The sequence below is a fragment of the Acanthochromis polyacanthus genome, chromosome 20 (genome assembly GCF_021347895.1).
Source record: "Acanthochromis polyacanthus isolate Apoly-LR-REF ecotype Palm Island chromosome 20, KAUST_Apoly_ChrSc, whole genome shotgun sequence".
Classification (NCBI taxonomy): Eukaryota; Metazoa; Chordata; class Actinopteri; family Pomacentridae; genus Acanthochromis; species Acanthochromis polyacanthus.
The window spans coordinates 19,970,640-19,985,913 of record NC_067132.1 but is presented as its reverse complement, the minus strand read 5'-3'; the positions used below and the strand labels follow the sequence as shown (position 1 = coordinate 19,985,913).

Here is a 15,274-nt window from a genome sequence, read left to right as displayed (position 1 = left end):
GGGAATTGGTGCTTTACACAAAGTAAATAGAATAGTGAAGAAGGGGGATTACCTCCACATTCTTCAGGAAAATTTTAAATGATCAATCAGAAGGTTGAGTTTTGGACACAGTTGGGTGTCTCAACATGACAATGACCCCAAACACACATAAAAAGTGGCAAAAATTGCTATAATTAAGGCTCTACACTGTCCTCCCCAAAGTCCTCACTTAAACCCCACCAAGAACCTGTGGACTTTCTGACACAAGTCTGTGTCAGAGAGCCAATAAATTTAGTTTAACTGTACTAATTCTGTCAAGAGGAGTGGTCGAAGAAACAACCAGAAACTTGCGGATGGTTACTAAAAGCGTGTAATTGAGGATAAAATGGCAGAGGGAAAGTTTAACGTAATATTAGAACTGCTGTATGTATATTGTTGTCCCAACAGATTTTTGTCATTTTTACAAGTGAACTGTAGTAAGTCTATGAAAGAGCTAAAATACATGATTGTTTTGTTTTTGTTTGCTTTTTTGTGATAAAGACACGAGTTTCAATGATTCCATCACAGAAAATTAAGACTTATCATAGTGACTGGAATCTCATAATGACTGCCATTGTATAAATATTCTTTCTAAGTGTGTGTAGATTTTTGTTCATGACTGAAGGACTTTTAATATGTATAAATACATTCACACAAATACCAACTGTCAACAAATATGTAACAATTACAGAAATAAAACAGATTTTTAACAGATTAAAAAAAAAAGAAGCAGAAATCACATGTTCAACAGAAAATACATTTATGCACAGAGAAGCCAGCAATAAATACATGCAGTCAGACATGCCCTCTTGGACCTGTTTTCCTGCATTATCACCAAACTGTTCTGAAAAAGCACCTATGAAACTTCCCTGCTCTGTCTTGAGTTTTGAGAGTGCATTTGTGAGGGTTAGGAAAGTAACACTTGAATTTATTTCGGACACGAAAAGGTGTGTGGATGAAAGCTTTTTACACTTGAATTGTCTGAATATGGTTTCGGTTACTGTTCAAATACAGTCATTGGTGCTTCATTAGGCTTTCAGCACAGGTACTTTCCCCCATTGGTTTATTCTCTGGTTTTCTAAATGAAAAAACAGAAAAAGGAACACAGTTACTACAATTACTGTATTATGTAGACAAAACATTGCATGCATATATTTATAAAAAATTTTTGGATTGCAGTAGATATACTCATCTCACTTTAGCTCAGTGTGGTCCTGAAGTTCATTATTGAGGGTTTCAGGCAACAGCAAACACAAACCACCAGCAGCAATGGGAATGATGCCGTATATCAGCATGGGAATGGTGTAATGATAAACCTCCAGCAGCCAGATCAGTGGAGCGAGGATGCCGGCAACACGAGCGCACATGGAGTTCAGACCGACACCATTCTGTCTGCAAGGATGCATAATCAAGAATCACATGAGGACTTAGAGGGTTTTACATATGCATTACAGCATATTTGGCATTACCTTAAAACAGTCGGGTATAATTCTGCTGCATAAACGTAGGCTGTGCTGAAAGAAGCAGTGACAGCAAATTTCCCCACCACAGCGATGACTGTTACTACCACAGGAAGATCTGATTGGGGGAAAAAGATTTAACACAAACATAAAGATTGATATATCAGTTAGAAAATTGAAAAATTCACCTCTTTGTAATATTTTTTCAATAATGAAAATATGTTCAAAGTTTGCAAGATACCTTTTGGGACAGCGAGGATCACAAGGCAAGCAGTACCCCCAAAGAACAGAAAACACGCTTCACATATTCTCCTTCCAAAGTGTTGAATTAGAAACAAACTGCCAATATTTGCAGGAATTTCAACAACAGCAAATATGAACTGTGTGAGGTAGATATTCAAGCCAAACCTGCCAACATTCAGACTCAGTCCATAAAACAGAAGACTTACTGCAAACCTGAAATCAGAGACCAAGAGAGGCTTTGAGTTTCACTTCTCACAAACAGCATCATCAGATATTAAGGACAGTGGCATGAACATCATCTCACCAAATGAAGCCCATTATTAGAGTATATTTTCTCAGATACTGTATTTTGAAGATGTCAAACATGTTTCTTCTTTCAGATGTACGCTCCAATTTTACCTGAATAAGGAAAAGGAAACTTTGAGAAAACATCCACTGCATGAAGAGGTTTAATGTATCTTGTCTAAGTCAAAGTGTGTTTGATGCTGATCACCTGGTCTAGCAGGTCTTCTGGTAGTTTCCTCCCATTGATCCTGGCTGCTCGCTGAAGCTCCTTTTGTGCTTTCTCCTTTCTGCCATGTGTCAAGAGCCACCGAGCTGATTCTGGGAGAAACCTGTGGAAACACAATTTCAAAACAAAGAATGATTCAGTCGTTAAAACCACAGCTTCTGTGGCACTTATTTGACATTTATCATTTGAATAACATCTGAAAAGGTTATGGAATTATGAAGAGGTCCTAGGAACAGTCAGAGGATAACAAGCTACACCGCTGTTAAGGAAGAATATCATTCAGTTCCCAAAGCAACTGTTGGGCTCTCCGATCACTGCCTTGTTCATCTCATCCCAGCCTACAGACAGACACTGAAAATTGTTAAGCCTGTGGTGAAAACAATGAAGAGATGGACCAAAGAAGCAGAGCTTGACCTGCAAACCTGCTTTGACTGCAAGGATTGGAGTGCCTTTGAAGCTGCTAATAACAACCTGGATGAGCTGACCAATGCTGTGACATCCATACATCAGCTTCTGTGAGGACTCGTGTGTTCCCACCAGGACCCATTTAGTATTTAATCATAACAAACAATGGTTCACTGCAAAACTGAGATGGCTTCATCAGGCCAATGAAGAGGCCTACAGGAGTGGGGACAAACTGTTGTTCAACCAGGCCAGCAACACACTGACAGAGGACATCAGAGCAGCTAAGAAGAACTATTTGGAGAAGCAAACAGCCCTGCATTTGTGTGGAAAGGCCTGAAGATCATCACTAACTACAAGCCTCCACCCCCCACCTCTGTAGGGAGCCAACAACTGGCTGAAGACCCGAACCAGTTCTACTGCAGGTTCGACACAGACTTCACACCCTACACCAACCATCTCCCCACACAGCCATCAACACCTCCTGCAGCCCTACCCCTAATCCCTACTGACGCTCAACCTGCAATCAAGATCCGTGAAGAAGACGTCAACTCTTCAGGAAACAAAAGACCAGGAAGGCAGCTGGCGCAGACAGAGTCTCACCTGCCTACCTGAAAGCCTGTGCAGACCAACTGTCACCTGTCTTCATTCAGATCTTCAATAGATCAATGCAGCAGTGCGAAGTTCCTTCCTGTTTCAAATGTTCCACCATCATCCCAGTCCCCAGGAAACCCAAGATCACGGGACTGAATGACTAAAGACTTGTCACTATGACATCTGTGGTCATGAAGTCCTTTGAGAGATCAGTCTTGACCCACCTGAAGGACATTACCGGATTGAACTCACCTGGCAGAAAACGCTTCTGTGATTCTGATTCTTACCAGTAATGGGCTCCAAGGAGAATGACAAGAGGGCTGAAGAGTACCAGCTGTAGGATTCGCCAGTTGTGGATCAAATAGGCAATGCCAGACAATAACATCCGTCCAGTACTGGAGAAACATAAGATGACCATTGTACAAAGAGCAGACTTTGAAGGATCGGTCCATTCCACAGCTGTAAAACAGAAGAGAGTTGGTCACACAATACAGAAACAGAAAACCAGACCAGGAGACTGGAGTATGCAATGCAGCAGCACTTCTCTGGGAGCAATTCAGTGGTGGACATTGCAGTTATATAGTAATTGTTGTAGTCCATGGGAGCCCTCTTGTGTTTTTTTCTATGTTCCATGCATATTTATCTGAAAAGTAAAAACTTGGGAGTATGATTCCCTTTAGTAGGACATTATGAATTTATTCCATGTGAAGTTGATTTGAAAATGAGTGAAAAGTGGCAAATATGTCTCACATTGGGGAGCTGGTTTGATTAGGTTTATGATTAACAAAAGATCTTTATGTACTTATTATTAATTCACTTGTCCATCACTTTCATAATATCTTACCATGTCGGATATATTTAAGTTTTCAGATGACTTTGGCATTCATGCAGAAGCATTATTGGTTAGGCACTGTGAGATATGAATAAATGGCTGTGTAACCCTTAGAACAAAAAAGTAACAAAAAATAACAAGACAAAAAAAGACAAACAAATATCAAAGACATAAATGATAAAAGGAGTGGACTTACCCAGCACTGATAAGTTCATTGTCATAGCAACACTTGAAGTCCCACAAAAAAACTTGAAAACCATGTAAACATAGATGTTTGGTGAGAAAGCAGTGGCCACACCAAACACCAACAGGAGGGAAATTGCAAGGAGGATGGCAAATCGTCGGCCAAACCTATTCAGAGGGGACAATAGAATTACAAACATATATTGTTCTTTTGATGGACTCAACACACAGTTGTCAACAAAAGTTTACGTATTTCTGTAAATTATATATATATATATATATATATATACATATACATATACCAGCCCGATCTCACGAGGATTCGTGAAACTGTCACGTAAGTTTGAGTTTCGGTTTCGTGCGCACCAACACGATTTCGTCATGTTTTTCGTGCCGCTCACCACGAAATGCACACCAATGTATTTTAAACGGCGGACTTTTCGTGCCACTCAGAACGTATTTCAAAAGAATGTGTATATTATATTTTTAATGTAAAACCGTGGCGAATCCAACGCTATATTTTGCATGACATCGTTCCTAAACATAACCCTAACCATAACCATAACCATAACCTAACCATAAGCCGGTGGTACACTTACCAATTTGCATAGGAATTTCAAGAATGTCCGGCGGCCGGCGGCCGCAAACGCGATCACACAAGCAGTATACGCCGATGGACAGCTTAGATCGTCATGAATCCGCCGGTATAAACCACTTTCAGATGTGATTACCACAGCGAAAAACATTTCGTGGTGAGCGGCACGAAAAACATGACGAAATCGTGTTGGTGCGCACGAAACCGAAACTAAAACTTACGTGACAGTTTCACGAATCCCCGTGAGACCGGGTTGCATATACATATACATATATATATATATAATACTTAGAAGCTTTTACGTCTTCCTTTGATTGCTCTGTGTTTGCCTCCAAGACCCTACCATCTGGCTGATGATTTAGGTTTTCCTGAAGAGTCTGGAGGTAATCCTCCGTCTTCATTGTCCCATATACACTACTCACAATAAGTTAGGGATATCGTGAGCCCCTCAGTAGATTTCATACATAAGGCTTTTGTTTCACTTCAGTGATTTTGGGGATAGGGAGGCAGTCATATTAGGGTGCTAGACACACCTCATTTTGTGTTTTCCACATAATGTGTCACTGCGTACAGAGTGCCTTACATATTGAGTCCAACACCAAAAAATAAAAAAAGACAACCTTTTTCAATGTGGCATCAATTTCAACATTCTGGGGGTATAAAAAGCTGACATTGTCAGTCACTTATTCCCAGTTCATCATTCAAGCAGCCATGAACACACGACGTCACTCAACAGATGAGCAGCACCACCTGGCCATCGTGCGCCTTCAGGTTGTAGCAGGCAGTCAGATGTTGCTCGTGAACTCGGTGTGTCTGAAAGTGTCATCAGCAGACTTGCAGCAAGACACAGAAGTACTGGCAGTGTTGGTGACAGACCCAGGAGTGGAGCCCCCACGAGCGAAGGACCACAGTGATGACCACTACCAAAGGACCTATGCACTCAGACACCGTTATGCAACTGCCACACAGCTGCAGGCCTGTTTACAAGAAGTGAGGGGTACTAGGGTTTCCAGACAAACCATTCGGAACCAACTCTACCGCTTTGGCTTGAATGCCAGACGACCGTTGCAGGTGACTCCACTAACAACAAGACACCGCCGTGACCGTTTGCAGTGAGCACAAGACCATGTGACCTGGACAATGCAGCAGTGGTCTACTGTCCTGTTCACTGATGAGTGTTGGGTCACCTTGCACAGAAATGATGGTCGTCAGCATTGCTGGAGAAGGCAAGGTGAGCGATACACCGAGGTCAACATGGTCCCCAAGGTTGGCTTTGGTGAAGGAGGTGCAACAGTCTGGGCAGACATCACCAGTCAGCGCAAAACAGATTTGGTGATTGTAGATGGCTCAGTCACTGCATGTTCTTACCTTAGAGACATCATAGAACCCATCATTATCTCTCAATTCCGCCAGCACACCCCCAACTTTCTGTTCATGGATGATAATGCTTCAACACATTGTGCCAGAATTGTCACAGCTCCACTTCAGGAAGTCCAAATGCCTCATATGGTACAGCCAGCAATGTCCCCTGACCTGAACCCCACAGAGTGCGTCAGGGACCAGCTAAAACAGCGACTGGATGCTCGTATCCCACCCCCACGTGACCTGGCAGAACTGCATGTAGCACTTGCGGAGGAGTGGAACACACTGCCTGAGAACAACATCATGAGGCTAGTTAGGAGCATGAGATGTCGCTGCCAAGCTGTCATTGCGGCAAATGGTGGAAACACCTGCTATTGACTTTGTCAATTTTGGTTATTTGGGGCCATCTTTGTTATTGTCTAAATTGTTGGGGTAATAAATACTGCAGTAATGAAAATTGTGCTTCTTCTCATTCATTAATAGTACTATCAAAGAGAACTATTACTTATTTCATTAAAATTCAGACCAAGTAGGAAAAGCACTCATGTAAATCACAATATCTCAAACTTATTGTGAGTAGTGTACTTGGTGTAAAGCACCAATTTCACTGGCAGTAATACAGTCCCAGAGCATGATACTGCCACCACCATGCTTTATGGTAGGTTTAGTGTTGTTCTTTTCTCCTCCAAACATATTTCTGGTCATTGTGGTCAAACAGCTCAATTTTTGTTTCATCCGACCACAGAAACTTTCCTTCAAAGAGCCTTTTCTTTGTCCACGTGATCAGCAGCAAACAGAAGTCAGATACTAAGGCGTCACTTCTGGAGTCACTTTTCAGACTTGTTTAAGGCAATGTTTGGCTTTTTCAGATGTGTGCTGAGCTCCATAGACTTCCCCACCATCATGTTTGTGGCAGAATTTAACAAGTGTAATAAATGGGCCCGACATAAATTGCGTCAGAGAAGTCAGCAGCTTCACTGACGAGGAGGCCATGTCACTAAGAAAATTTGATTTGATTAACTAGCTTTCAGCATTTCCAAAGCTGATAATTGAAGATGCAATGTATACTTTTCACTCAGCAGATTTTGGTCATATGACCAAATCTAGAATTAATCAATGAAAGAACCAAAATGCATGATTGCTTTTGTGACAAGTACATATTTGTTTCAGTAATTCCATTATAGAAAATTGAAAGTTAAAAGAATCATTGTAAGCTTAAGACTGCCATGATAGATACAGTCTTTACAACTGTGTATGTTCATGGTAGGCAATAACTTTATTTTAAAGCCACAGCATTAAAACCACTGACAGGTAAAAATGAATGAATTACATTGTCATACAGAGACTGAAGATTATTTAATGCACAGTTTATGATTAGCAAAACTGCTGTTATGTTTGTGAAAATGCAAAACCATGGAGATTTCATAAAGTCACATAAAGTCGCAGAATAATATTAACCCTTTAACAGTCACTATCGCCTTGTTGTTTTCCATACAGCAACGTTGAGGGTTGTTATAATCATCTTAATCTTCACTGACTGACTGTATCAACCTTTAACAACTCTTCAGTAATAAGAAGTAAAATTTTTAAAAAAAAACTTGTGACAGAAGAAGGGATGTATTACCTGTCAGAAATCGTCCCATACACCAAAGCTCCAACAAGAATTCCTGCCATGGACATGGACTGTGATACCGCAATCAAACCATTCTTGTCACAAACCGCATCAAACTGAAAACAGCAACAATGGAAACACAAAAAGGGCAATGATTATTTAACCCAACACACAGTGAAATCGATTTTAAGCAGTGGTCTCAATCAACAGGCCAGCAGGGAGCATAGAAAATGATCCTTTTCTTTGTTTACCTCTGTCAGAACAGTGGAATCACCTGGTCCGGTCTCATAGTCCCATCCATCTGTGCATTTTGTTGTGGTGTTAATCCCATACTTTTCAATGTCTTCCAAATCCCAGTCCACAGGTGTGAACATTTTACAGCTTTCAAAGCTTCCATCCTCGTTCACTGGGATGGTGAGATTCTTTTGTCTCTCCTCTGTCAGGTTGGGTCCACGCTCCAAGATCCAGTCAGTGTTGCAGTGATGTGGGAAGCTCCGGCCAGTATACACCTGACCAATCACATCAAGAGACGGAAAAACATTGAGGGCGCATAATGCAAAAAGTAAACGCTTCTGAAACAAACCAAACTCCCCAATTTCCTTCAGGATCTGTCCGAAGTTCCTCATAGTGATGTGTGGCTCAGTTCACAGTGACTCCGAATCAAAGTGCAGCATGAGCAGAGACATTGAGATTAGGTCACTTAAATTTGTCTGGTTGATTAATGTTTAACTGGGTGCCATTGCATGTTTTATGATATGCACCTTCAACTCATATATTAAGGACAATAGTAGTCACTAAACTTGGAATGACAATAAAATGTGAGATAGTTGAAACTAAAAAATGTATACTGACAAAGATAGTGGCATTACTTTTTAAAAAGATTTTCTTCTGCAAAATCACTGTGTGTTGCTTTTGTACACTTATCAGCCAACAACACGAGCGCACATGGAGTTCAGACCTACACTAGTCTGCCTGCAAGGACACACAATCAAGAATCACATGATGACTGAGAGGGTTTTGTTATGTATTACAGCATATTTGGCATTACCTTAAAACAGTCGGGTATAATTCTGCTGCATAAACGTAGGCTGTGCTGAAAGAAGCAGAGACAGCAAATTTCCCCACCAGAGCAATGACTGTTACCACCACAGGAAGATCTGATTGGGAAAAAAGATTTAACACAAGCATAAATATGGATATATCAGTTAGAAAATTGAAAAATTCACCTCTCTGTAATATTTTTTAGACAACAAAAGCATGTTCAAAGCTTGCAAGATACAGGAAACACGCTTCACATAGTCTCCTTTCAAAGTATTGAATTAGAAAACAAACTGCAAATATTTGCAGGCATTTCAACTAGAGAAAAAATAAACTGTGTGTGGTAGATATTCAAGCCAAAACTGCCAACATTCAGGGTCAGTCCATAGTACAGAAGAAGACCTACTTCAAACCTAAACTCAGAGACCAAGAGAGGTTTTGAGTTTCACTTCTTCTCAAAAACAAGAAAACTGTGATAAATGTTTGCACTGCAGATATTAAGGACAGTGGCATGAACATCATCTCACCAGATGGAGCCCATTATTAGAGTATATTTTCTCAGATACGGTATTTTGAAGATGTCAAACATGTTTCTTCTTTCAGATATATGCTCCACATTTAACTGATAAAGTAAAAAGAAACTTTTAGAAAACATCCACTGCATGGAGAGGTTTAATGTATTTTGTCTAAGTCAAAGTGTGTTTGTTACTGATCACCTGGTCTAGCAGGTCTTCTGGTAGTTTCCTCCCATTGATCCTGGCTGCTCGCTGGAGCTCCTTTCGTGCTTCTTCCTTCCTGCCATTTGCCATCAGCCACCAAGCTGATTCTGGGAGAAACCTGTAGAAACACAATTTCAAAAATAAAGCTGCAAGCAGCGTTGGATTGGTTCTCACATCCTTGCTGGTCGGCGAATCCACGCATGTCCACCACGTGGCGCTGCGACTGAGAGTGTATGTCATCCTATGGATGTGATGAGGGCTGGACTCTGATCACACATGTAAAATTTCAGGCAGATCGGAGCATGTACAGGCTAGTTATAGAGCATTTCCTTCCATCCACCAGGTGGCGCTATGACTATGGCTGTATATGTACATGTGAATATCATCAGGGCAGGACTCTGATCATACATGTAAAGTTTGATGCAGATCGGAGCATGTTCAGGGCAGTTACACTGCATTTATCGTTTCATGGTGAATGCACCCTGTGCATGATAGCATGTGCTAGTTCCAGTTGAAAAACTCCGGGTGCTACAGTTACTTCCGGTCCTGCTTACAGCGCTGTCAAAATGGAAGAAGCCAGCAGTACACTTTACTTTTCCAGATGCCTAGGCAACTTGCCTAAAATTTCTGTTGACGATGTTTATGGTCTCGTTGATGATTTTTCGTCAGCTCCTCAAAGCAAACGGGAAAAGGGATTCAAATTTTATATATCCCAATACATATATAACTTTGAAGGTAAGTGGCATCGCATCCTACATAACTAGCGCTAGCTTAACTGTAGGGCTTGCCAAACATGTACCTTATCATTTTATTTTCTCGTATTTATACATTACTATTTTTTGCTAAGTTAGCTACTAGAATCCACTTTACACTTTAGTCTTTGGTACTTAGCCCGTTGCGCTTCAGTTGCGCTTCAGCGTCCCATCTGCGGTACACTTTGAGATCTGCATAAGCAATTTGCTAAATGTCTGAAACTGCAAACGCAATTATACAAACACTATACGCCGATGGAAAGCTTAGATTCTCATGAATCCGCCAGTATAAACCACTTTCAGATGTGATTACCACAGCGGGTAATATAAACACATTTGTCCGACAAACAACAAATATCCATCCATCCGTTCTCTGTACACGGCTTCAACGTACACGGTGCGACTCACATTTCCGGGTTCATTATTACACACGGATGAAAATATTCCACAAAAAACGGCCATAATCCAACCTTGGACATCCAGACTAAACAAGCCAGTAACATATTTTGTCCAAAACTTGTCTTGAAGTCAGTATATACTCCACGAATAGGTCGTTTTCAAGGAAATGCACCTCGCGATGCGCGTCCAATATTCCCTGTATTTCTCGTCATATTTTGATTTACAAATAGAATGTTAGCGATTTTTTGTACTGAAAATGGCTGGAATTGATTGCAGCTTAAAGGGTTAGTCGAGTTCAGCAAGACATTTTATATTTGTAGTTTTGTTTGAACAAAATGACAAATAAATGCTTGGATTTCCTCTATATTTGATTAGGTGTCAAAATGGAATAACAAATGATTGAAGAGTGCACGGATTGTTGTTATAGTTTATCAGATATTTGCTGTTTGATCAGTGACTATGCACTAATATTCCCGATCCTCAGCTCAGCCTCAGTGTGAAACATTTTTTTTCGTCTAATTTTGGCAATCCACTGAGCTGGTCTTTTGGAAAACGGTGAAGGCTTATAGAACCGTTATAAACACCAGAAGCCGAACATAATGGTACACTACAGTACCTCCCATATTGACCCTGAAATCTGATTTTTTGTTTTGCCGAGAAAACAGTGTTTTCTTTTTTGATTCCATGTTATCCATGCTGCGAAATAGCCTCCGGAAGAACTTGTAAGCCCTCCCGGTCAGAACCCGGAAGTTAGCATTTTGAAGTGCACAGGGTCTATTGTAAATTTCCAGGGGTCGCCATTTCCACGCCCCCAGACTTCTGCGGAGCATTTTGATAACTTTTGATCACCCATGCCTGCTGTCCATCCTGGCCAAATTTCAGCTCTCTCGATGTTATCCTGTTTGAGTATATAGCTTTTGAAAATGGTTAAAAATGACCAAAAATTGTCGAAAATATGACACATAATTCAAAATGGCCGCCTCCCTGTTGGATTTTGGGCATGGGTGTCAATTACATTTTTGTGCATCTTGATGAGTTACATATGTGTATCAAATTTCATAACTGTAGGTGACATGTACTGATCGTATTAAATGTTTGAAATTTTCCAGGTGGTACTATGGAGCCATTTTGACACACATGTGCAATTCCTCTATAATATGAAATTCTTGAGGAGTTCTGATGTGTGTGGTAATTCTGGCCAGCATTTGATTATTTTTAACCTGTCAAAAAGTACAAAATTCGTACAAATAAATCCCACGTGTATGTCTCTTTGTGTATCCAGCCTCTTTAGCAATGACCTTTTGTGTCTCGCCCTCCTTCCTTGTGCAAGGTGTCAGTGGTCGTCTTTTGGACAACTGTCAGATCAGCAGTCTTCCCCATGATTGTGCAGGTGTTTTGAGTGAATTAGCTGGTTAGAGTGTGGCACCAGGCAGCCGTTGCCAGACAGATTTCACTGGGGCACGTGCCCCAGTATTGATCTGCAGTGCCCCAGTAAAAATTTCACCAATAAAAAAAATAAAAATCACTTCGGAGTTTTAAGTCTACATAGCATAGACTACAGCGCACATACTACTTAGTATGGTAATTCATTGCTACTGTATTCACTCCACTCAAACAATGTGCACATGGCTAATTAATATGGTAATTTATTCACGTGTAGCGACTTCAGCTGATCAACTGAAGTCGAGAGAGCGAGAGAGAGAGAGAGAGGGGCGATGAGAATCACTGCGTGATGTCGGTAACGTTAGCCGACAACTTGTTAAATATATTTTTTTGATTTTGATTTGACTCGAACTGTAACTCCTAGATGGATATCAGAAAGTTATTCGCCCGCAGCAGGGATAAAGCAGCGAGGAATGAGAGAGGTAAGTGAAGTCCTAGCTAGCTAGGCAACATAAGTCTGTCTTAAGTTAATGCTAAGTTAGCTAACGTTATTCACAACGCCTCTCACCCCCTCCACCACACTGAAGGAGCTTTGAGCAGCTCCTTCAGTAGCAGACTGACTAACTAACTAACTACTGCCGCCACCATCAAGGAGGGAGCACTACCACAGGTCATTCATACCTGCTGCTGTCAGACTGTTTAACAGCAGCAGCTCAAGGTCTTTTCCTGTATATATATCACCTGTAAATAATAGTGGGAGAGCCTTCAAGTCACAGACATGCAATGTGTTTTCAGCTTGCTGGATCAAGTCATGTTCCCAACCTTGACACAGGTCATTCAGATAGCTCTGACCATCCCAGTGTCCAGCTGCACTTGTGAACGGACGTTCAGTGTGCTGAGACGGCTCCACACTTGGCTGAGAAGCACAATGGGGCAGGATAGGCTTCACCATCTTGCCATCATGTCAGTGGAGAGTGAGGAACTTTCCAAGTTAAGCCACAGACACGTGATTGACCACTTTGCAAAAATGAAAACAAGACGTTACAGTTTACTCCCCAAAAAATGATTGCCTGAAGTGACACACAACAGTTGTTCATTTATTCTTCTACTATGAAAATAAAAGAACCCAGAGATTTTGGGGTGCTTTATTTTATTTTATTTTTTTTACATTTGTAAATGTTCAATTTTCAGATGTTTACTGAAATAAATATTTCAAAAAGATTCATTGCTCTTCATATTTGAATTTATCAGTAATGGTTTAGAAGTCGAGAGTAAAGTGTACAAGTCGGCCAAATGCATTACCGCAGTACATTTTAGATGGTTAATCAAAGATCTAGACAACAACATAGTCTGATATTATTGAATGGTTTAAAGAACTATTTAGGTTTTTTTTAATGTGAATAAGTGCTGAATATGTTTTTTTTCTCGCACACTTTGCACACTCTCATGAATGCTTTGTGCCCCAGGTGTGCCCCAGTACAGTATTAGGTCTGGTGACGCCCCTGGCACCAGGTGTCTTCAGTATTGAACCTTTCCACAATATTCTAATTTTCTAGGATACTGAATTTGGGATTTTCATTAGTATTCGGGTATAATCAGGCATAATATAAGCTGTGGCTCAAACAAAACATGTGACTTTGCATTTTTTAACACCTTATTTTGCAAAGAAATTAACACATTCTTACCATCTGCAGATTGCACTTTAAAGAAAAGAGCCTTTATTTGTCACGTTGAGACAAAACGGAATAAAATGTTCCCTCTCCAGACTTAACAGTAGAGCCTGGAAGCTCTGTGTCCCAGCAGAGCCATACATTAATCATGCCTGTTTGCCTGTAGCGGGAAAACAAAATATATGTAAATATATAATAAACTGTAAATATGTTGGGGATGCATAATCCAACAAGTAAGCATTTCTGAAACAAACTCCCCAATTTCCTTCAGGATCTGTCCTAAGGTGCTCATAGTGATGTTTTGCTCAGCTCACAATGACTCCTAATCCAAGTGCAGCATGAGCAGAGACATTAACAATAAATCACTACAAACGACCTGATTGATAAATGTTTAACCAAGTGCAGTTACATGGTTTATTAAATGTACTTTCAACTCATATATTAAGGATAACAGTGATAACTGATCATGCAACAACAATAAAAATGTGAGATAGTTAAAACAAATAGACAAAGATAATGGCATTATGTTTCTGCAGAATCACTGTGTGCTGATATTGGACACTTTCAATCATTTTAAAGAGGAGAAAGTGTAATCTAAACATTCACAGTCATGTTATATACACTGCTTGAAGATAAACTAAAAAATGGTCTAAAGCAAATGACACTCTCCATTTTGAAGTGACATTCTTGGGAGCAAACACATACACGCGCGCGCGCGCACACACACACACACACACACACACACACACACACACACACACACACACACACACACACACACACACACGTGTATGAAGAGGTCCATTGTCTTTGCATTCCCACATGTTCAGCAGTGTCCCTTCTATGAATGTTCACACCTTTACAATATATTTCTTACGGAGCCCCCTCGGGGACATATTGTATATGTTGGTTTATTTTTCCGTGTTTGTATTTTCTATCCTTCGTGTTGTATTTTCTCCCCTTCGCGTTTGTATTTTCTCTTCTTCGTGCTTGTGTGAACATTCCTCCGCGTTGTATTTTCTGTCCTTCGTGTTTGTGTTTTATTCCTCCGCGTTTATTTTTTTAAGGAACACTTTTGTCATTTTTGCTGTTGACAAGTTGTTTTTCAAACGTACTTCGTGTTCAAACACGTACTTCGTCTTTGGCCCGAGCAGTCTTACTCGGTCAGTCTGTTGGACGTGCAGCAGGGGAGTCAGAGGGCGGATTCCTACGGTACTACTTCCTGTCCAAACTTAGTTTGGAAGTTTGTTTTGCCTGGCAGACCGGCTAATCATCACTCTGGAACATTACACGCCAAACGGTAAATAATTATTTTAATGAATACCGCAGTGCTTCGTCTATTGTTCTGAACTCTGCTTATCTCAAGTCACATTAGCCCTTTCTGTATTTATAGCAGTTGGACTGCTTCGGTTTGCACGCTAGCATGAAGCTACCACACGTTGCACGGGCTAGCATTACTAAAAGGAGCGCTCATTTTTGTTCACCGTTTCTACTGACCAAA

General features: G+C 40.7%; 1 protein-coding gene across 1 annotated transcript; it reads right to left on the bottom strand.

Annotated features, from left to right (window-relative positions):
* Positions 1–761: 761 nt before the first annotated feature.
* On the bottom strand, positions 762–8,466 carry LOC110972696 (solute carrier family 22 member 13-like). Its single transcript, XM_051940378.1, has 10 exons — positions 8,064–8,466; positions 7,825–7,928; positions 4,257–4,411; positions 3,516–3,687; positions 2,215–2,335; positions 2,026–2,120; positions 1,720–1,934; positions 1,488–1,596; positions 1,216–1,410; positions 762–1,096 (listed from the first exon to the last, which is right to left on the bottom strand). The coding sequence occupies exons 1-10, from the start codon at positions 8,436–8,438 to the stop codon at positions 1,033–1,035; spliced, it is 1,605 nt and encodes a 534-aa protein (XP_051796338.1). The 5' UTR covers positions 8,439–8,466; the 3' UTR covers positions 762–1,032.
* Positions 8,467–15,274: the final 6,808 nt, after the last annotated feature.

Bases quoted from the DNA above. Each gene is read 5' to 3' on its own strand.
- LOC110972696 (XM_051940378.1), bottom strand. From the start codon at position 8,438: ATGAGGAACTTCGGACAGATCCTGAAGGAAATTGGGGAGTTTGGTTTG. The intron at 1,935-2,025 runs GTGAGATGATGT...CTCTGATTTCAG, and splicing joins CTAATAATGGGCTTCATTTG to GTTTGCAGTAAGTCTTCTGT. The intron at 1,411-1,487 runs GTAATGCCAAAT...GCATCCTTGCAG, and splicing joins TTATACCCGACTGTTTTAAG to ACAGAATGGTGTCGGTCTGA.